The 27,217-nt window shown below is 39.4% G+C and overlaps 1 protein-coding gene across 1 annotated transcript in view; it reads left to right on the top strand.

Annotated features, from left to right (window-relative positions):
- Positions 1-27,217, top strand: part of RYR3 (ryanodine receptor 3) — a 404,874-nt gene that overhangs the window by 97,687 nt on the left and 279,970 nt on the right. The window contains exons 13-16 of the mRNA XM_031935734.1: positions 13,016-13,184; positions 14,527-14,662; positions 17,406-17,501; positions 19,006-19,124. Of these exons, the coding sequence (XP_031791594.1) occupies positions 13,016-13,184; positions 14,527-14,662; positions 17,406-17,501; positions 19,006-19,124 (520 nt within the window). The remainder of the gene's footprint in view (positions 1-13,015; positions 13,185-14,526; positions 14,663-17,405; positions 17,502-19,005; positions 19,125-27,217) is intronic.

The raw sequence follows: 27,217 nt of genomic DNA, 5'->3' as shown, positions 1-27,217 counted from the left end.
TATAATAATATAAAGTAGGTATAATAATATAAAGTGGTTTAGGGAAAATAGGTGGCCTAGCTACTGGGGCTCAGGTTCCTTCCATCTTGCTGTTTTGACATCTCCCAAGATTCTTAAAGTGCATCCCTGGACCAGAGCATCAGCATCACTTGCAAACTTGTTAAAAAATGCAGATTCTCAGGTTTTACCTCAAACCCACTGAATCAGATACCCTCAGAGTAAGATCCAGCAACTCATATTGTTACAGGCCCTCCAGGTGATGCTGATGCATACTAAAGTTTAAACATGACTGCCCTACAATAGAGATCTTAACCTTGGCCACATGCTAGATTTATCTGGGGAGGTTTTAATACCCTGATGCCCAGGCTACATCTTAAACCAATTGCATCAGAATCTGCAGATGTTGGATCCAAATGCCGGTATTTTATCGAAGCTCCCTAGGTGATTCTGACATCAGCCTCAGTTGAGAACTGCTATCCTGGGATGTTTTTCCATTCACATGGTCAAAATGTCCAGAACAGATAACTCTATAGAGGAAAAAAGCAGAGGCAGAAGTAGAAAGAGTTACCTTCTTTCTACGTAGAAGTAGAAAGAAGTAGAAAGAGGCAAAAGCCGGGGTGTCTTAGGGGGAAAGGGAGAGTGGCTGCTACTGTGTAAAGCTTTCCGGGGAGCTGATGAAAACGTTCTGAAACTGATCATGGCAAAGGTTGCACAACTCTGAATATTCCCAAAGCTACTGAACCTTTGAATTGTACCCTTTAAATGGGTGATCATATGATATGTGAACTGTATTTCAATTAAGTTGTTATTTTAAAAAGTCAGTGGGAGTTATGTGCCTGACAATGGGAAAATTATTTTTAAACATCTTTATTGAGGTAGAATTTACATATTACAAAATTCATCCTTTTAAATGTACAGTTCCATGAGATTTTATTTGTTTGTTTTTTGTTTGAGATAGGGTCTCACTGCAGCCTTTCTGCCATCCGAGCTCAAGCAATCCTCCCACCTTAGCCTCCTGAGTAGCTGTGACCACACATAAATACCATCGCACCAATTTTTTAAAAATTTTTTATAGAGATGGTGTCTCACTATATTGCCCAGGCTGGTCTCAAATTGCTAGGCACAAGTGATCCTCTCACCTCAGCCTCCCAAAATGTTGGCATTATAGGCATGAGCCAGCATCCCTGGCCAATTCAGTAAGTTTTAATAGATTTATTTGCAGAGCCTTACAACCATCACTGCAGTTCAGTTTTAGAACGTTTCCATCCCTCCAAAAATATCTCCTATGCTCATTGCAGTTTATTCTAGTTGCCACCCACAGCCCTAGGCAACCACTAATCTGCTTTCTGTCTCAATTTAATACATTAATAAATCATAAAATATGTTGTCTTTTGAATCTGGCCTTTTCACTTGGCATTATATTTTTGAAGTTTATTCTTTTGTTTCTTCACTTATTTATTGCTGCAGAGTATTCTTTGTGTGTGTGTGTGCATGTATGTGTGTGTAGACTGAGAGTTCTATATAGATAGATGCACATATATCACATTTTACTCAGTTGATGAACAGTTGATAGTTTCCATTTTGATTACTAAGAATAATGTTTTTATGGATATTAGTGTAAAAGTTTTCAGCTATGGTTTCTGTTTCTCTTGGGTAAATAGTGAAATTGTTGAGTCGTATATAAATTTGTATAACTTTTTGATATATTTTTATTGTGGTAAAATATATATCACATCCAACTTATCATTTTAGCCATTTTTAAGCTTGGTGTCATCACCACTATCCATCTCCACATTTTTTAATCATCCCAAACTGAAACTCTGTATTTATTAAACAAGAACTCCCTATTCTCCTTTCCCTCAGCCCCTTATAACTTCTACTTACGCTTTGCTTCTATGAATTTAGCTATTCTCAGTACCTCATATAAGTGGAGGCACACAGTATTTGTCCTTTTGTGTCTGGCGTATCTCACTTAGCAAAATATCTTCAACACGTAACATGTTATGTGTTATGTTGTAACACGTAACATGATTTCATTCCTTTTAAGGTTGAATAATATTCCATTGTATATAAATACCATGTTTTATTTATGCAATTAGGTATGTTTAACTTTATAAGAAACTGAAAAATCTGTTTTCCAAAGTGGATGTACCATTTTACATTTCTCTTAGAAATGTCTGAAGTTTCTTTTCATTACATCTTTTCCTCCGTTTGTTGCTCTCTGACTTTTTGATTGTAGCCATACTAGTAGCTGTGATACTAGTAGCTATGATACTAGTAGATATTATTGTGGTGGTTTTAGTTTGAATTTCCAGAATGAATAAGGATACTGGACATCTTATGTGCTTATTAGCCATTCATATATCTTCTTTGGTAAAATGTAATTAAGCATGTTGCCTTTTCAGATTGGGTCATTTGTCTTAAAATTAAAATTTGAGAGTTTGTATCTTCTGTTATGAGTTTTTTGCCATATTTATGATTTGCAAATATTTTCTCTTGGTCTTTGGCTTTTCTTCTCATTTTTTTAAAATGGTGTCTTTTGAAGCACAAATGTTTTATTTTTGATTAAGTTCAATTTAACATGTTTATGGATTGTGCTTTTGGTGTCATACCTAAGAACCCTTTACTCAAATCTTCATGATTTTCTCCTCAGTGTTTTTCTAAAAGTTTCAGAATTTTAGCGTTTACATTTAGGTCTGTGATCCATTTTGAGTCTATTTCTGTGCATAATATGAGGTAAACGTTTAAATTAATATTTTGGTATGTGGCCATATGGATATCAGATTTTTCCCTGCACAGTTTTCTGGAAAGACATTTCCCCATCAAGTTACCTTGGCACTTTTGTCAAAAGCCAAGTGATCATAAATGTAAGAGTTTCTTTCTGGGCTCTTAGTTCTGTTCCATTGATCTGTATGCCTGTCATTATTCAAAAATAACACTGTCTTAATTAATGTACCTATAGTAAGTATTGAAATAACGTAGAGTGAATGCTCCAATTTTGTACTTCTTTTCAAAATTATTTTGGTGCTTCTGGGTCCTTTGTATTCCCATGTGAATTTAAGGGTGAGTTTATTTTTGTCCAAAAAAATTCTGCTGGAATTTTCATAGGTGTTAAATCGAATCTAGAGATCCATTTTGGAGGACTGTTAGCCTCATAATATTAAGTCTTCTAATCTACAAACATAATATGTCTATTTATTCTTCTTTAATTATTTTCAGGAAGATACTGTGGTTTTTATTATGTAAGTCTTGCACTTCTTTTATGAAATGTATTCCTATGTATTTGATTCTTTTTGGTGCTACTACAAATAGAATCATTTCGTGATTTCATTTCATATTATTTGCTGCTGATACATAGAAATTAACTTTTAAAAATATTTGACTTATGTCACTGACCTAATTGAAATTATTTATTCAGTGGGCTTTTTGGGGAGCAGGTGGATTCTTTAGAATTTTTTACATAGAGGATTATGTCCTCTGTGAATAAAAAGAGCTTTATTTTTTTCTTTCCAATAGGGATGCCCTTTATTTATTTTTCTTACCTGATTGCACTGGCTAGAATATCCACTACAATGTGGAATAAAAGTGGTGTGAACAGACATTCTTGTCTTGTTCCTGATCTAAGGTGGGGGTGGGGAGAGGGCAGGCAACATCAGTTTTTCACCATTAAGTTTGGTTTTGACTGTGGGATTTTTGTAGATGCCCTTTATCAGGTAGAGGAAGTTCCCCTGTATTCCTAGTTTGTTGAGAGCTTTTCTCTTGAATGAGCATTAGATTTGGTCAAATGCTTTTTCTTGGTCTATCGACATGATCATATAGTTTTGGCCTTTATTAATATGGTTTATTACATTAACTGGTGGAAAATCGGGTATTGGTGTTTCTGTTACTGTTGAATTGTTATCTTCTACTTCAATTCCATCAGTTTTTGCTTCACCTATTTTGGTTTCTGTTAGGTGCTTATATGTTTATAACAGATGTATATTTCTGATAAATTTGCCCTTTTGTAATTTTAAACTCTTTTCCTTTTTTCTCTGTGAACACTTTTGTCTTAAGTCTGTTTCATGGAGCCATTCCCGGTGTCTTAGGTACAGATAATGTTTTTTGTTTGTATGGCATATTGTCATCAATCCTTGTGCTTTTAACCTGTTTGTGTCCTTGAATAGAAAGTGTGTCCCTTGTAGACAACATATATTTGATTTTTAAAAATAGTCTGACAATCTCTCCCTTTCATTGGTATGCTTAATCCATTTATAGGTAATGTAATTATTTAGATAACTGGATTTATGTCTACCACTTTGCTATTTATTTCTTATGTCTCTTTTATTTATTTATTTATTTTTTGGTCCTCTGTTCCTCCCTTACTACCTTTTTTTGTGTTAAATAGATATTCTCAAGTGTAATGTGTTAATTATTTTGGGCTTTTAAAAATACTTTTGTGAGCAGTTATTTTCTTTTTTCTTTCTTTTTTTTTTTTTTTTTTTTTGAGACAGAGTCTTGCTCTGTCGCCCAGGCTGGAGTGCAGTGGCACGATCTCGGCTCACTGCAAGCTCCGCCTCCCGGGTTCACACCATTCTCCTGCCTCAGCCTCCCAAGTAGCTGAAACTACAGGTGCCCGCCACCATGCCCGGCTAATTTTTTTGTTTTTTGGTAGAGATGGGGTTTCACCGTGTTAGCCAGGATGGTCTCGATCTCCTGACCTCGTGATCCGCCCGCCTTGGCCCCCCAAAGTGGTGGGATTACAGGTGTGAGCCACTGTGCCTGGCCGAGGAGTTATTTTCTTAGTGGTTGCTCTAGGGAACTTAATATATATTTAACTTGAAATAATGCACTTCAAATTAATACTAACTTAACAAATAAAGCAACTTTGCATTAACATTTTTCCATTCTTTGCCTAATCCTTTGTGATAATAGTGCCATTATATTACATCTTCATAAGTTATACGCTCAGCAACATGGTTTTATAATTATTTTATGCAGTTTTTTAAAATCAATTACAGGAACAAAATAGAAAGATACGTATTTTTATATTGCTTCTGGTATTTACCTGCATAGTTACCTTTACCAGTGTTCTTTATTTCTTTGCGTGGATTCTAGTTACTGTTTGGTGTCATTTTCTTTCAGCCTGCGGGACTTCCCTTAGTATTTCTGACAAGACAAGCCTGTGATCATTTGCTGATGGACCTGTGTGTGTGGCTGGATTTTGTTTTCTGCTTGTGTGGGAAGCAATAGAAAGCTAGGGTCCTCTCCAGTTTTTCCTGAGCATGTGTGTGGCCTTGTACATTGCCTACTCTGCCCTATCAGAGCTGTTTTGCCATGAGGCGGTGGAGGGAGGGAGATGGAAGCATCAACAGGCTGAAACACTGAAATTTAAAAAAATTAAATTAAAAAAAATTTTTAAAAAGAAATTTAAAAAAATACACACACACAGACACACACACATACATACACACACACATACATATATACACACACTGGGCCAGGTGTTGTGGCTCAAGCCTGTAATCCCAGCACTTCGGGAGGCCAAGGCACGTGGATCACCTGAGGTTGGGGTTTGGAGACCAGCCTGACCAACATGGAGAAACCCGTCTTTACTAAAGATACAAAAATAGGCCAGGCGCAGTGGCTCAGGCTTGTAATCTCAGCACTTTGGGAGGCCCACGGGCGGATCACATGGTCAGGAGATCGAGACCATCCTGGCTAACGCGGTGAAACCCCGTCTGTACTAAAAAATTCAAAACATTAGCCGGGCGTGGTGGCGGCGCCTGTAGTCCCAGCCACTTGGGAGGCTGGGGCAGGAGAATGGTGTGAACCCGGGAGGCGGAGCTTGCAGTGAGCCGAGACCGCGCCACTGCACTCCAGTCTGGGTGACAGAGCAACACTCCATCTCAAAAAAAAAAAAAAACCAAGAACAAAAATAGCCGGGCATAGTGGCGCATGCCTGTAATCCCAGCTACTCAGGAGGCTAAGGCAGGAGAATCACTTGAACCCAAGAGGTAGAGGTTGCAGTGAGCCAAGATCGTGCCATAGCACTCCAACCTGGGCAACAGTAGTGAAACTCCATCTCAAACAATAAAAAATAAAAATAAAATACTTGATTTTTTGTATTCCTTTAGTCAATTTCCAGAGTCCAGAGATCATTGTTTTGAATGGTTTTGTCCAATTTTATTATTATTTTGTGAGAGAAAGGATTTACTCAGCTCTTTACTCAGCTATTAAGTCCCACCCTCAAGAGGGAAATTCTTGATTCTTCCAGGCAGAGGATATTTTAGGAGAAAAGGACTAATGAAAAAATATCAATGCTGAGGGGGTGTGGGCTGCGAAAGTTATAGTATTTGGATTTTTTTAATAGCTAGGAAGTAAAGGAGAAAAAAACATTTTGGAAGTAGATTATTCTTCCCCATCTCTTTTGAGAAACCAACTTCGTATGCTGTGTGCACATAGAAACCAGGAAGAGGGGTGGCCTTCTGGGAGCACATTAAGACTAAGGGAATAGGGAAGGAACAAGAAAGAAAAATGAAGAGGTTAAAGTTTCATCATGCTATCTCATCATCCTCTGTAGAGTTGCTGGGAACTGTCCAGTAGAATGAATAGTGTGATCCATTAAGGAGTCTGAAAAACTCTGCTGAGGAAAAGATACTGTCAGCTGTCCTCTAAGTTTAACCTTAGAAGAGAGACAACAAATAAATCATTATGTTGTGATAAATATTCAGAATCACACGGGATCTCACTTGAATTTAATAAAAGAATTCATTGGCAAAGGCCCAAGAATGTAGTGGGACAGGCTATAGGGAGTTGAAGAAGGTGGGGAGGGATAGATGCCAGTTGTAGTTATTTCTGAGTTGAGGCTCTGACTTATCTCTGTACATTGGGCTTTTCTCTCTGAGGTTCTTTTAGAGTAGAATATGAACACCATGATGCTTTCCAGAAGTAATGTCTGTTTTCACCGTTGCTTCCCATGCCAAGCATGTGATATGTCTTGTTTTTTGAGGAAGGAAAGAATCTGCCCCAGTCTAGTAGAGGACTATAATATTCATGTTTCTTCAAGGGACAAGATGAAGTAGTCCGGCAATGAGAGCCCAACAGACAAAAAATTAGACCTGAAGGACCCTGGCAATCAAACAATGCACCTTTCCTATTTTCCGGGTGCTAAATGGAAGCGTAAGAGGCCTAGCAGCAACCCAAATATCACACTGATAATGGCAGTGGCGAGGCTGAGACCTGAAATTTCCAACTCCCTGTATGGTGCATATGCTACCTCAGTGAGCTACAAAAAATGTCTATAAACCTCTTGCTGTCATCTTTTCCAATCATGTAAAGAATTATTCTTGACCAGCCTCGGTGTCTCTAGTAAAATGAAAGTGTTTTTAAAACAAAAAGCAAAAAGCAAGTCCTGGAGCTGGACCGAAATATTGAGGATAATGTGTTCATTCCTTCACTGAACTCAGAAGTGGGAAGTCATATTGAATTGAGTTTCATACTGCCAAGGCTTCATCTCAAGTACTCATGGCATTCTCTTCCCTACTATTTTTGTGTCTAATATTATCCCAGGTAGTCATTTGCAAACACTAACTGAGAACTTTACAACATGCCAGGTACTGCCAGGAGTTGAATACACACTGATGTGCCTCCCTGCCTATAATAAGCTTACAGTCCCCCATTATTCCTTCCCCATTGCATGCACTTGGCATTTTTAATACAAAATTGGAATTGTTACCTCACAGCCTGATTGCTTTCAGAACTTTTTGAGTCTTTGTTTGGGCCTAGATGAAAATCTTTCCTTAGTATGTATGCAAATTAATATATAGCAGTTGGTGAATAAGCAAATATACTATAAATGCCTAGGAGAGAGCATTAGAAATTGGCCATCAAGAAGAAGCCATGCTAAATGCTCCAATTAAAAGACACAGCATGGCAAGCTGGGTAATTAGTCAAGACCCATTCATGTGCTGTATTCAAGAGACCCATCTCATGTCATATGCAAAGACACACATAAGCTTGAAATAAAGGCCAGAGGAAAATTTACCAAGCAAATGCAAAGCAGAAAAAAGCAGGGGTTACCATCTTAGTTTTTGACAAGACAGACTTTAAACGAGCTAAGATCAAAAAAGACAAAGAAGGGCATTACATAATAATAAAGCATTCAATTCAACAAGAAGAGCTAACTGTCCTAAATATATATATACCTAATACAGGAGCACCCAGATTTATAAAACAAGTTCTTAGAGACCTACAAAGAGTCTTACACTCCCACACAATAATAGTGGGAGACTTGAACACCCACTGTCAATATTAGATCATTGAGACAGAAAGTTAACAAAGATATTCAGGACCTCAATATCAGTTCTGGATCAAGTGGACCTGATAAATGTCTACAGAACTCTCCACCCAAAAACAACAGAATATACGTTCTTCTCAGTGCCACATGACACTTACTCTAAAATCAATCACATAATTGCAAGTAAAACACTTCTTAGCAAATGCAAAAGAATTGAAATCATAACAGTCTCTCAGACCACAGGAAAATCAAATTAGAATTCAAGAAACTTACCCAAAATCACACAACTTAATGGGGAGTGAACAGCCTGCTCCTGAGTGACTCCTGGGTAAATAACGAAATTAAGGCAGAAATCAAGAAGTTCTTTGAAACCAGTGAGAACAAAGAGACAATGTACCAGAATCTGTGGGATGCAGCTAAAGCAGTATTAAGAAGGAAGTTTATAGCACTAAATGCCCACCTCAGAAAGCTAGAAAGATCTCAAATTGACATCCTAACATCACAACTAAAAGAACTAGAGAACCAAGAGCACACAAACCTAAAAGCTAACAAAAGACAAGAAATAACCAAGATCAGGGTGGAACTAAAGGAGACAGAGACACAGAAAGTCCTTCAAAGCATCAACAAATACAGGAGCTGGTTTTTTGAAAAAATTAATAAAATAGACTGCTAGCTAGACTAATGAAAAGAGAAGAATCAAATAGACACAATAGAAAATGATAAAGGGGATATCAGCATTGACCCCACAGAAATTCAAACAACCATCAGAGAATACGATAAACACCTCTATGCAAATAAACTAGAAAATTTATAAGGAATGGATAAATTCCTGCACATATACACCCTCCCAAGACTGAACCAGGAAGAAATTGAATTCCTGAATAGACCGATGATGAGTTCTGAAATTGAGGCAGCAACAAATAGCCTATGAACCAAAAAAAGCCCAGGACAAGATAGACTTAACAGCTGAATTCTACCAGAATTCTACCAGGTACAAAGAGGAGATGGTACCATTTCTTCTGAAACTGTTCCAAACAATTGAAAAGGAGAGACTCCCCGCTAACTCATTGTATGAGGCCAGAATCATCCTGATACCAAAACTTGGCAGAGATGCAACAAAAAAAGAAAACTTTAGGCCAATATCCCTGATGAACATCGATGTGAAAATCTCAATAAAATACTGGCAAACCAAATCCAGCAGCACATCAAAAAGCTTATCCAGCATGATCAAGATGGCTTCATCCCTGGGATGCAAGGCTGGTTCAACATATGCAAATCAATAAACACAATTCATCACATAAACAGAACTAAAGACAAAAATCACGTGATTATCTCCATAGACACAGAAAAGGTCTTTGATAAAATTCACCATTTCTTCATGGCTAAAACTCAATGAACTAGGTATTAATGGGAAATACCTCAAAATAATAATAGCCATTTATGACAAAGCCACAGCCAATATCACACTGAATGGGCAAAAGCTGGAAGCATTCCTCCTTGAAAACCAGCACAAGACAAGGATGCCCTTTCTCACAGCTCCTATTCAAGATAGTGTTGGAAGTTCAGGCCAGGTTAATCAGGCAAGAGAAAGAAAGGGTATTGAGACAGGAAGAGAGGAAGTCAAACTATCTCTGTTTGCAGATGACATGATCCTGTATCTAGAAAACCCCATCGTCTCAATCCAAAAGCTGCTTAAGCTGATAAGCAACTTCAGCAAAGTTTCAGGATACAAAATCAACGTGCAAAAATCACAAGCATTCATATACACCAACAACAGACAAGCAGAGAGTCAAATCATGAATGAATTCCCATTAATACTTGATACAAAGAGAATAAAAACCTAGGAATATAGCTAACAGGGGAAGTGAAGGCCTTCTTCAAGGAGAACTAAAAATCACTCCTCAAAGAAATTGGAGATGACCCAAACAAATGGAAAACATTCCGTGCTCATGGATAGGAAGAATCAGTATCATGAAAATGGCCATATTGCCCAAAGTAGTTAATAGATTCAATGCTATTCCCATTAAACTACCATTGGCATTCTTCATAGAATTAGAAAAAACTACTTTAAAATTCATATGGAACCAAAAAAGAGCCCATATAGCCAAGACAGTCCTAAGCAAAAGGAATAAAGCTGGAGGCATCACACTACCCAACTTCAAACTATGTTATAAGACTACAGTAACCAAAACATCATGATACCGGTACAAAAACAAACACGTAGACCAATTTAAGAGAATAAAGAACTCAGAAATAAGACCACACATCTACAACGATCTGATCTTTGACAAACCTGACAAAAACAAGCAATGGGGAAGTGATTTCCTATTTAATAAATGATGCTGGGAGAACTGGCTAGCCATATGCAGCAAATTGAAACTGGACCCCTTCCTTATACCTTATACAAAAATTTACTCAAGATGGATTGAAGACTTTAATGTAAAACCTAAAGCTATAAAAACCCTGGAAGAAAATCTAGGCAGTACCATTCAGGACATAGGCACAGGCAAAGATTTCATTATAAAAACATCAAAAGCAAATGCAACAAATGCAAAAATTGACAAATGGGATCTAATTAAACTAAAGATCTTCTGCACAGCCAAAGAAATTATCATCAGAGTGAACAGACAACCTACAGAATGGGAGAAAATTTTTGCAATCTATCCATCTGACAAAAGTCTAATATCTAGAATCTGCAAGGAACTTAAACAAATTTATAAGAAACAAAAACTCATTAAAAAGTGAGCAAAGGATGTGAACAGACATTTCTCAAAAGAAGACATTTATGTGGCCAATAAACATATGAAGAAAAGCTCAACATCACTGATCACTAGAGAAATGCAAATCAAAACCACAATGAGATACCATCTCATGCTAGTCAGAGTGGCAAGTATTAAAAAGTCAAACAACAGATGCTGGAGAGGCTGTGGAGAAATAGGAATGCTTTTAAACTATTGGTGGGAATGTAAATTAGTTCAACCATTATAGAAGACAGTGTAGCAATTCCTCAAATACCTAGAACCAGAAATACCATTTGACCCAGCAATCCCATTACTGGGTATGTACCCAAAGGAATATAAATTATTCTATTATAAAGATACAGGTGCACATATGTTCACTGAAGCTCTAGGCACAATAGCAAAGACACAATCAACCCAAATGCCCATCAGTGATAGACTGGATAAAGAAAATGTGGTACATATACACCATGGAATACTATGCACCCGTAAAAAGGAATGAGATTGTGTCCTCTGCAGGGACATGGATGTAGTGGGAAATGATTATCCTCAGCAAACTAATGCAGGAACAGAAAACAAAGAACCACATGTTCTCAGTTATAAGTGGGAGTTGAATAATGAGAACGCATGGACCCAGGAAGAGGAACAACACTATGGCCTATCGAGGGGTCGGGGGTAGGAGGAGGCATAGCATCAGGAAAAATAGCTAATGCATGCAGGGCTTAATGCTTAGGTAAGGGGCTGACAGGTGCAGCAAACCACCGTGGCACATGTCTGTGTAACAAACATGCGCATCCTGCACATGTATCCCAGAACTTAGAATAAAATAAGATACAAAAAAAAAAAGAAGTCCTTGTGATGTTACTTGCACATTGAGCCAATTGTCAATCACTCAGGGCCTAATGATGCAAACCCACAAGAGGTGGGTCCATTTCCCCTTCCTCTTCATAGCCTTTGCCCACTGAGAGGCTCCCAGGTGTACCCCTCAATGAAATGGGGAAATGAAGGGTCATTTTGTTATCTGTAATGCTTTGTATTCTCTCTCTGTTGAAGGGGTTTAATTACAAAAATTGGGGAGAGATTAAAACAAAAAGAGAGACACTTGCAGAAAAGGAGGAACACAACAGGGAGAGAGAGATGGAAGGGCAGGTAACGTGGGGTTGGGGAACACCAAGAAACAAAGAGGGACAGACCTCAAAGCAGAGAAGAAGGATGTTTGAGAGATAGGGGACACTGAGAAAGGAGGGTGATAGAGAACACAGAGAGAGGAAAGTCAGATGAAAGGACCACAGATACAGAAAGCAAAGGAACCATCAACAAATAGAGTGAGGGAAAGCAGGCATGTACCCAGAGAAACATGATGAGGAAAACATATGCAGAGATCTCAGAATACACACAGAGACGTGGAAGGGGTGCAAGAGGAGAGACAGAGAGAAAACTAACATTGGGATAGAGGCAAAGACCCAGTGACAGAAATCCTTTCAGCCTTATGATTAATCAATGCCAAGAAGGTGTGGTTGTTTAAAAGAATCATGGGTTAAGTTTATTTTTTTAATGTTTTTATTTAAAAAAAAAGTGTGACAGACAACCGGGGTAAATGGAAGGGGAAGCATCTGCTGTAGATAGAAGAGTCATTGTCACAATCACCGTTGAAATTACCTCTTTAGATTACAGGGAAATCATGATTAAACATTCAGTGAATACCCATTGATGCTATGACGGTAATATGAACAAGATGAGTTATAAGTTGCTTAAAAACAAATGTGCTAAAAGGAGTCATCTCCCTTTGTTTATGAAAATAGCTTTAAACTTGAATGTGAATATTTCCTTCTGTTACTCTGTTAGCTGGGAGACTTCATTTTGTAGCTGCTGGTACAATGGCCGCCCAAGGAAGCAGCTCATGGTGCACCATGGGGGGCTGTTAGGAGCAGGACCCAGTGGGTGTTCATCAGGGCGCTGCTGCTGGCTGGTGCCTAAACCATGTCAATCTCATGGTTTTTAGCGGAAACAATCGCACAGCTGCCCCCATCACCCTGCCTATAGAAGAAGTCCTGCAGACCCTACAGGACTTGATCGCCTACTTCCAGCCCCCAGAGGAGGAGATGCGACATGAAGACAAGCAGAACAAGCTCCGCTCACTCAAAAACAGACAAAATCTTTTCAAGGAAGAGGTAAGTCGAAAAATGAAAAGTTGAAATTCACTTCCTGTCCAGAGCTAAAATATTCCTGTGACTGCAACTTAGCTTTGTCCTTCTGCATGCACGTGTTTATGAGAGAGCCAGAGGACAAGAGAGATTTGGAAGCTGGGAAATTGGAAGCCAATCTTCCCTGTCCGCCAAACCTGGTTACGTTAGCAATGGCTGGCACGTTCAAACTAGATTACGTTTTAAAGCTTCAGTGCCACATGTGTATCAAAAATACGTTTTCAGTAAATTTCAGCTGTGAGAGCATGACATTGGCTGTGATTCCCAAGTTTTGGGAAATGTTAGAATTACCTGGGAAACCTGTTTGAAAAATACAGATGCCTGGATTCTACCACATTAAGAATACCTGAGAAGCTGGTTTAAAAGACACAGAATATGCTAAGTCTTATGTCAAAATTCAGCATCTGAGTCACTGGGAGTGGGACCTGGCCATGAGGAAAATGCCAGCTGGGGCTTAAGAGACCCAGGGCCTCATTCTGGCTTCATCTCCGGCTGTGTATGACCACAGACAAGTCACAAGCCTTTTCCAGACTTGGACACGTGATGATTTAGTGCCAACAGGCCGTGGTTGTACTTCTGGACCTGCCATACGTGGGCACAGGGCTTGTCGCTTGGGCGTGCCAAAGTTAGTGGTATGGGATGTAAACCATCCCAGCTCAGTCTTCTGATCTAACCAGACTTTGGCTCCAGGGACATTCTCAATGCCTTAAAGGCTACTGAAATTCCATTTACCATCTCCCTCCTATGTGCTAAGAACAGCTAGCACAGATTTTTACTGGGTGGCATAGTATTTCAGATTAGCTAGAAAAGTGGTGATAGTGTTATTGTCTCTAAATCCCACCTTTTTTGGGGGGTGGGGAGGTAGGAAGCAAGCATGGTTGTTTTGTGCATCTGAATGGAAGTTGAACTTACTTGATATTTAAGAGAGAAATGGGTACTATATCTAGATCTGTTTCTGGGTGAGTCAGAACCACTTCACACCAGACCGAAAGCAGGTTTTTGTGAAACTCATTCACCCTCCCTCTTCCTAAGTATGTCCTTGGATTGAGTTAAGCACGTGGGGGCAACCTGTCAGAAGAGGCTGCTGACTCACTCTCCAAATGGATGCTATTTAGGTCTCTTAAGGCATAAAAATGCATGTTTTGTTTTTAGGAGGGAAAAAAACAAAACCCAACTGGCACCATGAAGGTCTATTTGCATACTGGCATTATCAGCTTTAAAAGGTGAATGATAGAGGAAGGGAAAGAGCAAAAGGGATTCTGCTTTCTTAATCAGCAATGTTTATATTTTCCTCCACTCTCCTTCTCAGGGAATGTTGGCTCTTGTCTTAAATTGCATTGACCGCTTAAATATCTACAATAGCGTAGCACACTTTGCAGGGATTGCAAGGGAAGAGAGTGGCATGGCCTGGAAAGAAATTCTGAACCTCCTCTACAAATTGCTGGGTAAGTACACATACAGTGCCTTCTCCCTGGGACGATTTCCATGGGATTTCCACGTGAAATCCCAAGATTGTCTTTAAGTTGCCATTAACCCTGTGATATTTGGACTGCCTCATTCCTTAGAAGCCTTTTGTTAGCCATTCAGTTTTAACCCAGCTGTTCATTCTGTTAACTATTAGCAGCCAGTAGAAGCAGATGGTAATCAGTTTCACTGCAACTGCCTGGGAAACTCTTGACAGTCACCTACGCTCCGTGAACCTCTATTCCTTACCTTTCATGAGGAAACAAGACTACAGCACATTTACGATGTCTTCCAGTTTTAAACTTCTGCAAAGATATCACCTGCACTTTAAGAAGTGTTATTCTCTTAAATCTGTGCCCTCTCACTTGTCCACTTGTTAGTCGTGATTCCCACTGCTTTGGCCTGTTATTTCATTTTGGTGAAAAGAAAAAGGTGGGAAGTAAGAATATTCCAGCAACAAGCTTATCTTCTCACAGTATGCAGTGTGTAGTGATGTTCTGGTGCCTGCTACAACAGGTTCCATCCAATAGGCCTAGGCCACCCGCCTATGGGTGGGAGGCAGAGAGAAGACAGTATGAGCCAATGCAAGAAGGTGGCCACCAGAAGTTGCCCAGACACTGTGATAACCTAGTACTTTAGGGCTTTGCTCTGTGTATGTCCCACTTGAGAGGAAATCTATCATAGAAAGTTCACTAGGCCAGAAGGGAGCCCAGAGAAATCAGTCTGGACCTATTCCCCAGCTTAGGGTTCAAGCTGATTGGATTACCACAGTACTGATTGATTGTCACTGTATGACCCTGTAAAGTGTCTTCAAACTCTAGTGTTTTGTATTGACCCAGTAAGCATGATTTTAACAATAATACCCAACGATTATTAATCTTTGTGTGAGTGGTGAAATATCTCTTTTGAACCCCAGAACAACACTTGAAGGGTTAGTTACTATTATTGTCATTTCACTGATGAAGAAACTGATGTATGTGATGCTCATAACCCAAGGTTACACATCTAGTAACTGATGGAGCTATGGCTTGAGACTCAGCAGTGTAACTCCAGGACTCTTGTGCTTAACTTCCTTGTTGCAACTGACCTGAAAAGGAGGTTAGGAGCTCAGACTTGAACTGTGTCCTCTACTGACTGAAGATACAAAGCTGAGGTCCTGGAGGAGGCCTTTCTGTATCCTAAATTTGCCATGTAGCAGCCTCAGTGAAATTCCAATTCAGACCTATCATGTGAAGGGCAAGCTACTTGGGGGCTAATCAATTTATGTGGACTTGTTCCAGATTTGCATCTAGTCTTTTTTTGTCCTGTGAAGAGAAGGTTATTTGGTGTAGATTGGTAAAACTCAAATGACAGCAAATTCTCTTTCTTTGCGGTATCGTCTGCCAGTGGCTTTCAAGTAGGAACAGGCATCAGGATCCGCTGGAGGGCTGGTTACAATACAGATGCCGAGGCCCACCCTCAGAGTTTCTAAATTGGTAAAGCTGGATGAGACCTGAGAATTTGCATTTTTAACAAATTCTTAGGTGATGCTGATCCAGGGACCATGCCTCAAGAACCACTGTCAAATAGGGATATATTTTAGATATTTTGTAGTTACATGTTGCTATTATGCATCCATTAGTGTACAGCCAACCTTTCCAGCTGTGTTCACTGGGATGCCTTCCTTTAGCACTGAAGAATAATAAATCTGTAGCTAAATTTAAGAAAACATTGCAAGAAGGTGAGTTCTTAAGTCAGTAACGAAGCCAGTATTAAATTCTTGCTTATCACAATGAAGTAATTTCATTACTTTATGCATTTATTGTCTCCATTGCCTGCTTGATGCAGGCAGGGAATCTCTCTCCCTTCCCCATTGCTCTGGTCTGAACAACCGGGCAGGTGTTTGGTACATAGGAGGCTCTCTGGAAATACTTGTAAAGTGAGCCAATACTAGATTTTTATTTTTGCAAGTATAGAAAGAGGTTGGGTGTGGTGGTTCATGCCTGTAATTCCAACAGTTTGGGAGGCTGAGGTGAGGAGGATCAATTGAGGCCAAGAGTTCAAGACCAGCCTGACCAACATAGTGAGACTTCCATCTCAATTAAAAATATTTACGCCAGGCATGGTAGCTCACTCCTGTAATCCCAGCACTTTGGGAGGCCAAGGCAGGTGGATCACTTGAGGTCAGGAGTTCAAGACCAGCCTGGTCAACATGGTGAAGCCCCGTCTCTACTAAAAATACAAAAATAAGCTGGGTGTGGTGGCACACGCCTGTAATCCCAGCTACTTGGGAGGCTGAGGCAGGAGAATCACTTGAACCCAGGAGGTGGAGGTTGTAGTGAGCTGAGACTGCACCACTGCACTCCAGCCTGGGCAACAAGAGTGAAAACTACATCTCAAAAAAAAAAAAAAAATTTAAAAATTAGCTGGACATGGTGGTGCATGCCTGTAATCGTAGCTACTCTGGAGGCTGAGGCAGGAGGATCACTTAAGCTCAGGAGTTCATGGCTGCAATGAGCCACTATACTGCAGCCTGGGTGACCAACTGAGACTGTCTCTAAAAAAAAAAAAAAAAAAAAAAAAAAGGAAAAAGAGACAGAATTGTGTCAGAGGACTAGGTAGGGTAAGATTGGCATTCAGTTCCTTTTAGTTGCTAAGCAAGTGAAGTATTCAACAGCTTTCCAGGTTCTCATGCCCATCATTATATCTTTTAACCTCTGTGATCAAACATCTCCTTGTTTGCAGCTGCTCTGATTCGTGGAAACAGAAACAATTGCGCTCAATTCTCCAATAACCTAGATTGGCTCATCAGTAAATTGGACAGACTAGAATCTTCGTCAGGTGAGAATTGACAGGAAACTATAACTAGACAAGATGAAGGGTTTTTTTTTTTTCTTTCTGTAAAAAAGAAAACGAAGTTGAATCTTTTCCAATGGATTGCAAATAATCCTCAAATCATTATTTCAAAATTAAAAAGTAATAGTCTTCAAGCTTCCTGGCACCTGTACAACTTTATTTAACAACTCTAACCCAGACTTCAACAGTCCTTCCTTTTTAAATTTTTTACTCTGTGCCTTCATTGTTATTCCATGCCTTCATTTTAGTCCTTGGGTCCATTAATCACCCCCCTGCAGCCCCACCCACCCAGTGATCCTTGTCTCCTTCTAACTCCTATTATATTCTTATTCTCTGGGTTTTTAAACCCTTTTCAGTATTGTCCAAACTATTTCTTATAGTTCTAAAAGCGGGAGTGAAGAGTGACAGGGATGAGAGGAAAAATGATCCCCACTCACCCCTCTCTCCTGACTCACCCTTCACATCATATCTATAGTCCTCCCTCACGACTTACGGAGAATCTGAGCCAAGAGTGTGGTCATCATTGGGAAGTGACCATGCTGCAGGGCTTAGCAGTTTGCTTCCTCCGAGATGAGTAAACATGGCAGTTGTAGGCCCCTCATGGGGAAGCTGGAGGGTTTGGATGCTTTTCTCATAGTCTAGAAATGACAGGTGTTTTAACAGACCGGCCAAGAGAGGTTTCCCCAAGGATCATCCACCTACACACATCTTCCTAAGCCTCTCTTTTCTTCAGTGCCTCAGTCTCATGGGCTAGATTACATTTCAGGCTAATTTATGAAAACATTGAGTAAAAAACAGAATCACAAGGAATTTTCTTAATAAAACTGATTAAGCTATTAGCCAACTACTTCCCTTGAATTTCCATCATGATGTTACCATATATGTGCCAGGCTGCAGAGGCACTCCTTTTTCTTAAGCCTTCACTTACATAACCTATCCAGTGTACCAAAAAAGGGGGGAAAAGCCAAATCGACTTTATTGTGTGAGCTTACAATTTGTTTGATACATGAGTAGACCTAAAATAAAAATAATTGCTAAGGTAGTTCCTAGAAAAATTCTTATTTGGGAGAAACTCAGAATATTTTCCAAATTACTTGAATGACCTTTAGAATTTATAGTAAACTGGACATCTTCTTTTATATCTATTTTTAAATGAAGTATTACTTAGTTTGATCAAATGAAAATTTTTATTTTATAACTGCTTCTCTATATTTTAAAATACAAAGATCATGTATTTGTCCAGGAAGCAGGAGATAGGGTTTGTGCTGAATTAAAATCACCCGTAAATTACAGCCTGGTTGGCCTCCAGGGGGGTCTCTGAAGTCGACCGGAAATGAATGCATTTTTTCTGGCTGGAAATGTTTGATAGATTCAAAGAATTGATGATATCCTGTCCCCTCAGGAAGGTCTGTTCACACTCAGGTTTCTAAATTATGGTCGCTTCTGCCGGGCATTTAATGTCCAAATGATGTTTGTGGCATTCATGTAGGTATCTTGGAAGTTTTGCACTGCATCTTAACTGAAAGTCCAGAAGCCTTAAATCTGATAGCAGAGGGCCACATCAAGTCCGTCATCTCCCTGTTGGATAAGCACGGGCGGAATCACAAGGTAGGTGTGGAAAGAACAGTGATTGACTTTGCCTGGTGTTTCCCTCCCTAACGTTCATGACCGTTGTGTGTTACTGAGAGTATGTTGATTAGTCTCTTTCTTGACTTTGATAAAAATCTTGGGAAATTGGAAAAAGACTTTCCCTGCATACAAGCACACTCCAAGGTGGGCAGCCACACTGGTCTTTGGATGGTTCCATGGGTTTTCACCAGCTCCCCAGTCGCCACTCATTAACCCTTAACACCAGCTCACTGTGGGACACTCAGTAGGCCCTGTCTGCACAAGGCCAACCGTACGGGGCTGGTCCAGGAACTTAGTAGTGAAACAGCTTATACCAAGCTGTGTAGAAAAGATATGAAGAAATCAGATTTAAAACAGTGTAGAAAGTTTTAGCAACATGGTTTGTTATTAAACAAAATCAGATTTACTATGAGTGAAACCAAATGAAGTAAATCAGTGTGTGCATGTGCAAGCAGGAGAACTGAAGCCACTGGTCCCTCTCTTTTATACAAAGCAGCTATATGAGTTGGGGCCTCAGTTATGTCATCTGCAAAATGGAGACAGTGGCATCTCACTAAGTGGAATGCTATATCATTTTTTGAGATCTCATAGTTCTAACATCTCTATTTTTATGAAGTTATATCTCTAAGACACAGTGATCTATGGGGAAAGTCTACTAAAATACAGAGAATTTTTTTCCTGACCCTTCAACATCTGCACACACGGGGGCTACTGTGCTAATTAGTGGACAGACGCAATATTCAACCGCTCAGGAGGTATATTTCAGAGCAGAAAGCATGATGGGACATGTGGGACTGCAGCTGTGCTTCTGCAGAGGGACAGAAGTAGGCTTGGTCACTGGCAGTCTCTGCTTGTCATCATCCGTGGGGACTGCATATTTGAGACAGCTCAGTGTGTCCGGGAGATCGAGACTTGGCAGCATAGACTGTATGACAGGCATCCGCCTTGGGCAGCAGAAAGCCATGGTCCTTAGCATGTGTGAAATTGTTTGACAAAGAATAAAAAGAAATACGTGGGATCTGAAATTGCTTTTCCAAATGCAGTAAATGAAAGGCAAGCATGAAGCTTCAGCTTCAGTCCAGATGCTCTGCGTTCCAACACGTTCCTTCCTGTCTGGGAAGTATAATGAGAATAATCGATAAGCACCTGAGCAGCGCATGCTAGGAGCCGTGGGCTACGTGCAAATGTCAGAGAAGCCTTTTCACAGGAAAGCTGCTCTCGTCTCTTTGCCCCAGAGGTTTCTTTATTATTAGAACACATAGTGTACTTAATAAATAACCAACTTTGTTGTGGCTTCTTTCAGCTCAAAGCCACAAAGCATTTGATGCATGTCACTTAGTGGCAAGTTGATTACTATTCTACCCATTCCACAGTTGAGAAAATCCAGGCCCACCAAGCTGAAGTGTTTTGGTAGAAATCAATGCCTGATCTGATATGTTATCAGAGTAGCCTTTAATCTTCTAGAACCAAGACATTGTTAGAGAAATTCTGGTAATGTAAAAGTTGAAGCGATGTGATCTTGGTACCTAAGAGTCTTTTCAAAGATGTTCCTTTTCCATTTTTGGATAGATTTTTGGGGTAAAGATCTGTCATGAATTCAGATCCTTCCTTAGGTATTACTCCATTGGGTAGCTTTTATTTTCAAAGAGAAAAAACAGGTTCAAATCATCACTAATGTATTTGTGGTCATTTTGCAAAGAATGTGCTGAGTGGAGGCCAGACTTCCACGCAACACTTCATCTTTGCTTGGAAAATGCCAAGGTAATGTTTTTCTATCTGGGCTGCATTGTTGTCTCCAGTCCTAGAATTTCAGGAGTCTCTGACCAGTCCACTTAGCTTTCGGTGAAGACAGTGACTCAAAATATGCAGAATTTTAAAGCCGCAAGGGACCTCAGAAGTCCTCTCACAAGAGCAACAACAGGAATGATAACCAACATTTATTTTGCACTTAACAAATGCCAGTTATTGCTGTTAGTGTTCATGTGTGTCTTAGTCAGGTCTCATTACGACCTTACGACATAGCATCATTATTATTTGTACATGACACTGGCAGAAAGAAGGGCGGGGCCTGGGTCCTTGAATGTTAAGCCGTTTCCCAGGGTCACGCAGCTAATTAATAATTAATGACACACTACGAGCAGAAATTGAATATTCTTTCCAGTGTTTTTTTCAAGCTGCAACCTGAGAACATGTTCTTCAGAATCCAAATGTTAGAATATATTTAATTTTGTGATTTTATAATTATCTAAATACAAAACTTCTGCAGTGAAAAATTTACCACTAGAAAGCATTTTATTTGCTTTTTTTATTTATAAAAAATAAGGGGTACAAGTGCAATTTTGTTACCTGGATGTATCGCGTAGTGCTGAAGTCTGGGTTTTTATTGTAACCCCAACCCAGATAATGTACATTATACTCATTAAGCAATTTCTCATCATTTACCCCCTTCCACACTTCGAAGTTGCCAATGCCTATCACCCCACTCTCTATGTCCACATCTCCACATTATTTCGCTCCCACTTAATAGTGAGAATATGCAGTATTTGACTTTCTGTATCTGAATTATTTCACTTTAAGATTATGGCTTGCAGTTTTATCTGTGTTGCTGCAAAAACCTGATTTCATTCTTTTTTATGACTGAACAGTATTCCATTGTGTTTGTATATACACCACATTTTCTAATCTTCCATTGATGGATATGTACGTTCATTCCATGTCTTTGCTATTGTGAATAGGGCTGTATTGATAAACATACAAATGCAGATATCTCTTTGGTATAGCAATTTATTTTCCTTTGGGTAGATGCTCAGTAGTGGGATTGCTGGATCAAATGGTAGATCTATTTTTAGTTCTTTGAGAAATCTTCATACTGTTTTCCATAGGGGTTGTACTAATTTACATTCCCACCAATGTGTATAAGCATTCCCTTTTCTCTGTATCCTCACCAACATTTGTTATTTTTTAATCTTTTTCAATAATGGCCTGACTAGTGTTAAGATGACATCTCATAGTGGTTTTAGTTTGCATTTCTCTGATGATTAGTGATGCTAAGCATTTTTTCATATGCTTTCTGGCCATTCACTTGTCTTCATTTGAAAAATGTCTGTCCATGTCCTTTGCCCACTTTTTAATGGGATTATTTGTTTTGTTGTTGTTGTTGTTGAGTCGTTTGAGTTCCTTGTAAATTCTGGATATTAGTCCTTTGTTGGATGCATAGTTGGCAAATATTTTCTCCTATAGGTTTTCTGTTCATTCTATTGATTATTTATTTTGCTTTGCAGAGCTTTTTCATTTAATTAAGTCCCATTTATCTATTTTTTGTTTTTGTTGCTTGTGCTTCTGAGGTCTTAGTCATGAATTCTTTGCCTAGATCAATGTCTGGAAGAATTTTCCCTGGGTTTACTTCTAGGATTTTTATAGTTTCAGGTCTTACACTTAAGTCTTTAATTATATCTTGAGTTGATTTTTGTATATGGTGAAAGAGAGGGATCCCATTTTCATTCTTCTGCATATGGCAATCCAAATTTGCCAGCACTTGTTGTTGAAAAGGGCGTCCCTTCCCTGGTATATGTTCTTGTCGACTTTGTCAGAGATCAGTTGGCTGTAGCTATGTGGCTTTGTTTCTAAGTTCTCTATTCTGTTCCATTGATCCATGTGTCTATTTTTATACCAGTACCATGCTATTTTGCTTACTATAGCCTTGTAGTATAATTTGAGGTCAGGTAATTGTGTCATGCGTGTCCGTGTGAAGAGACCACCAAACAGGCTTTGTGTGAGCAATAAGGCTATTTATTTCATCTGGGTGCATGCGGGCTGAGTCTGAAAAGAGAGTCAGCAAAGGGAGATAGGGGTTGGGGCCGTTTTATAGGATTTGGGTGGGTAGTGAAAAATTACAGTCAAAGGGGGTTTGGGTCACAAGGTGCTCAGTGGGGGAGGTTTTGAGCCAGGAGAAGGAATTTCACAAGGTTAATTGCTCAGTTAAGGTGGGGCAGGAACAAATCCCAATGGTGGAATGTCATCAGCTAAGGCAGGAACCCGAGATTTTCACTTCTTTTGTGATTCTTCACTTGCTTCAGGCCATCTGGATGTATACGTGCAGGTCACAGGGGATACGATGGCTTAGCTTGGGCTCAGAGGCCTGAAAGTAATGTGATGCCTCCAGCTTTGTTCTTTTTGCTCAAGATTGTCTGGGCTACTCAGGTTCTTTTTTGGTTACATAGGAATTTTAGGATTGTTTTTTCTAATTCTGTGAATGACATTGGTATTTTGATAGGGATTGTATTGAATCTATAGATTGCTTTGGGCTTTATGGTCATTTCAGAGATACTCATTCTTCTGATCCATGAGCATGGGATGTTTTTCCATTTCTTTGTGTCATCTGCAATTTCATCAGTGTTTCATAATTTTTTTTAGAGATCTTTCACCTCCTCAGTTAAATATTTTCATAGGGTTTTGTTTTTTGGCAGCTATTGTAAATGGGATTGCCTAGAAGGCATTTTCATATAAGTTAGTGTTTGGCAGACTGGAATTGGAGGGCTCCTATGGGTTCATGAAGGTAGCCTTTAGGGTATGACATTTTTCCTTTAAATATAATCTTACATCTTATGGGTTTGAAATGTTAAAATTCTTTCTACCTTGCAACTTCCAATCATATGCTTAGAATTGAGACTACATATAATGGTAGCAATTATTATACCTTTACTTCTTTGCTAAAATATTTAAGTTGTCAGCTTTGTCCCTTTCATGGAAATAACTGCCACTCATCAAAAGCATGATCAGATTTGAGGTCAAAAAGTTATAGGGAAAGAACACAGTCTTTGGAGTGAAAAAGACAGGAGTGTGTTGCAGTGCTCACTCCATATTTTCTGAATGCACTTAACCCTTTGACCTCTCAGTGATTTCACTCTTGTGGATCCTTCAGCAGCTCCTCACTTCCTACTTTTCCAGGACTCATCAAAATTCTTGTCTGGTCAATTAATAAATAAATAAAAATAAATAAAGTATTGTCTGCTCTTTAAAACTTAGTTCAAACGCCACTTCCTCCATGAATCTTTTTCTGATTCCAGTTGGAATTCGTCTCCTCTCTTCTTATGATTTGTTCTCTGCTTAAATGATTGTTCTAATCTGCCTCCTATTATCGTTGTTTTTACATATCTATTTCTCTTATACCTGTAAGTTCCTTTGTGGTAGGGACTGTCTTTGTAATTCTTATAGTGCCCAGCTAAGATGTTGTACATGGCAAGCATTCATACATGTTTGTTAAAGGTTTAATAAGTGAAAAAAAGGAACAAATGAGTGAGCTAGAATCTACTCCTGTTTCACCTTGAACTAATGGAAGTTTACATATATGTACAGGCCTCATCTCATCCCACAGGTGCCTTATCAGTGGCAAGAAACACACTACGTTGGTAGCACTGATTTTGTTATTCGGTAAAAAGAATGATGAAAATTCTAACAGTCACCCTGTAGTTTTTCCAGAGTAAGATTCTGCTAATATAAATAAAATATGCATTTTCTGCTTGCCCCTGAAGCTGCCTTAATCCAAACCTGCTCAAAGTTGTCATAGATGAAGACTTTCTATTATCTTCTTTGTTTTTCAAGGATTTGGGGCTACCTTTGAGAAAAATATATGATAAAATAGTAATATCATTGATTCTCAGAAAGTATCAATCAGGAATCAAAGGTTTAGCCTGGGGGGTCTGAATAGTACTTATTTCTCAACTATAGGACTTGATATAAAAATCTCAGAATAAATATAGTTAGCATTTGTTTAGTAAGACTGTTTTTACAGATGAAATCTAATGATAAAAATGCAACAGCCAAACAGTGTTTTCATAGATATTTATCTTCAAAATATAATTCCCATATAAGCTTGTGTTTGGGATAGACAGTAATAGAGATAAAAGCAAAATGAGAGGCTCTCGAGTGAAATGTGGTATCAGTGATGAGAATGAATACAACCAGAAACAAATGAACCCCACAAATGGGCCATTGATTAGGGAGGCCTAACTCTGATGACACACAACCCCATATTGTCAGTGGCTTAGCATAGTCAAAATTTATTTTTGCTCATATGACTCTCCAAGGCCAGTGGGAGGGCTCCAGTGAGTGTGGTTATTGGCTTCACCATCCCCTAAGGGCAGAGCCTCGCAGACAATAAGGTGTTCACAAGTTTTCTGGGGATCATGTTAACATGAAGGCTCTGATTCAGTAATTTGGGAGTGGGGCTAGGGCTAAGCATCTGTGTTTCTAGAATGGTAGCACTACTGCTGATGATCTAGATGGTACCAGTGCTGCTGTTCTGGGGATCCCACTTGAAATAAGGAGATCTTTGGGCTTTGGAATCCCTTGTTGGATATCTGTATCCAGTGGAAGGAAGGTAAGGTTGGTAGGGCCCACTCCTGGGGCCCACCCACTTCCTATTGGCCGGAATTTAGTCAGATGATCCCCTATCCCTGCAAGTGAAGGCTGGGATATAAAGCCTTTGTATGTTCAGAAGGAGAAGAAAATGGAGTCTGGTGAATACTCAGCAGTACCTGCCTCTCTAGTCAGGTATTCCAGAGGTCACCAAGATGCCCCCTGTCTGTCAGAAAGTACAGATGGCCTCTAGCTGCAATGCCTGCGTGCCCCCCATGGCGGACTGGACCTATCTGCACTCCCTTTTCTTTTAAAAGAACCTGTGAACCCAGAAAATCTGAGACAGGTCTTAGTTAATTTAGAAAGTTTATTTTGCCAAGGTTGAGGACGTGCCCGTGACAGAGCCTCAGGAAGTCCTGACGACATGTGCCGAAGGTGGTCCAGGCACAGCTTGGTTTTATACATTTAGGGAGATGTGAGATGTGAGACATCAATCAGTATATGTAAGAAGTACAATGGTTCAGTCTGGAAAGGCGGGACAACTTGAAGCAAAGGCCGGAAGACTGGAAGCTGAGAGGGAGCTTCCAGGTCACAGATAGGTGATACACAAATGGTTATATTCTTCTGAGTTTCTGATTAGCCTTTCCAAAGGAGGCAATCAGATAATGCATCTATCTCAGTGAGCAAAGGAGTGACTTTGACTAGAATGGGAGGCAGGTTTGCCCTAAGCAGTTCCCAGCTTGAGTTTTCCTTAGTGATTGTGGGGGCTAAAGACATTTTCCTACACATTTCCCCACTTTTTTTTTTAAATCTTTTGGAGACAGGATTTTACAAGAGAATGAGTCTCTGGTCTCGGGTTTCATCTGGTCTCTCATAGCTAGAAGGGCCATCTATTCCTAGATGGGTAGGTCCCAAAAGCTCATTTTTAGGAGGTTGTGAAGTCGCCTATCCTGTGAAGAGAAAACAGTGGGGAGGAAGGGAGAAAAAAACAACAAACAAAAGAACAATCCTGGAAAAATGCATATAGGCCACATTACTCAGAAGTCCGTACATTAGTAGGCAGGTGTGAAAGTGGCTTATGTACGTAAACAGGTTGCTGTTACTTTCTTCTAAAGTTTATTTAAGTTGTCTGGCTTCAGTCCACAGGGTTTTAAGAAAGCACAACTTAGTTTTCAGTGGCTCCAAATTAGGAAAAATGGGAAAAAGAAGGAAAAAAATGTGAAAACATTATTTTGAAGACTTGTAACCAGGAAAAATTAGAATTCGGTCCCAAACTGTAGAAAACAATAAAAATTGAAAAAAATATCAGGCAGACCAGAATCTAACAACAGGTCTACTTGAAACATAATTTTTCTCTCTGCAGTTTCCCGTTTTCACTAAAGACAAATCATGGTAGGACTGGTTTGCTTTATTATACTTGGCCTAATTATTTGTATACAGTGTAGCAAGGGTAATTAGTTTTTACATAGACTTTTAAATGGGCTTTGATGGAACTTGGTTGCATAGCAGGAATCTCAGATATGACTTTTTAAAACTGAGCCCAGCCATGGATTTGTGCCATCAAATACCTATGAGTTGGGTGAATTTCCTCCCCTCTGGAGGGTCCAAGAGAAACCTGGGGCTTCTGCACGTGTCAGAAAGTGACATTCTTTTTACTTACCTCAGAAACCCTGTACATGGACTGTGTACACAAAATATGAGGCCATTTGTTCCAA

This window comes from Piliocolobus tephrosceles, chromosome 6 (assembly GCF_002776525.5).
Source record: "Piliocolobus tephrosceles isolate RC106 chromosome 6, ASM277652v3, whole genome shotgun sequence".
Lineage (NCBI taxonomy): Eukaryota > Metazoa > Chordata > Mammalia > Primates > Cercopithecidae > Piliocolobus > Piliocolobus tephrosceles.
The sequence above is the reverse complement of the archived record's forward strand: the minus strand, read 5'-3'. Positions and strand labels throughout refer to the sequence as shown.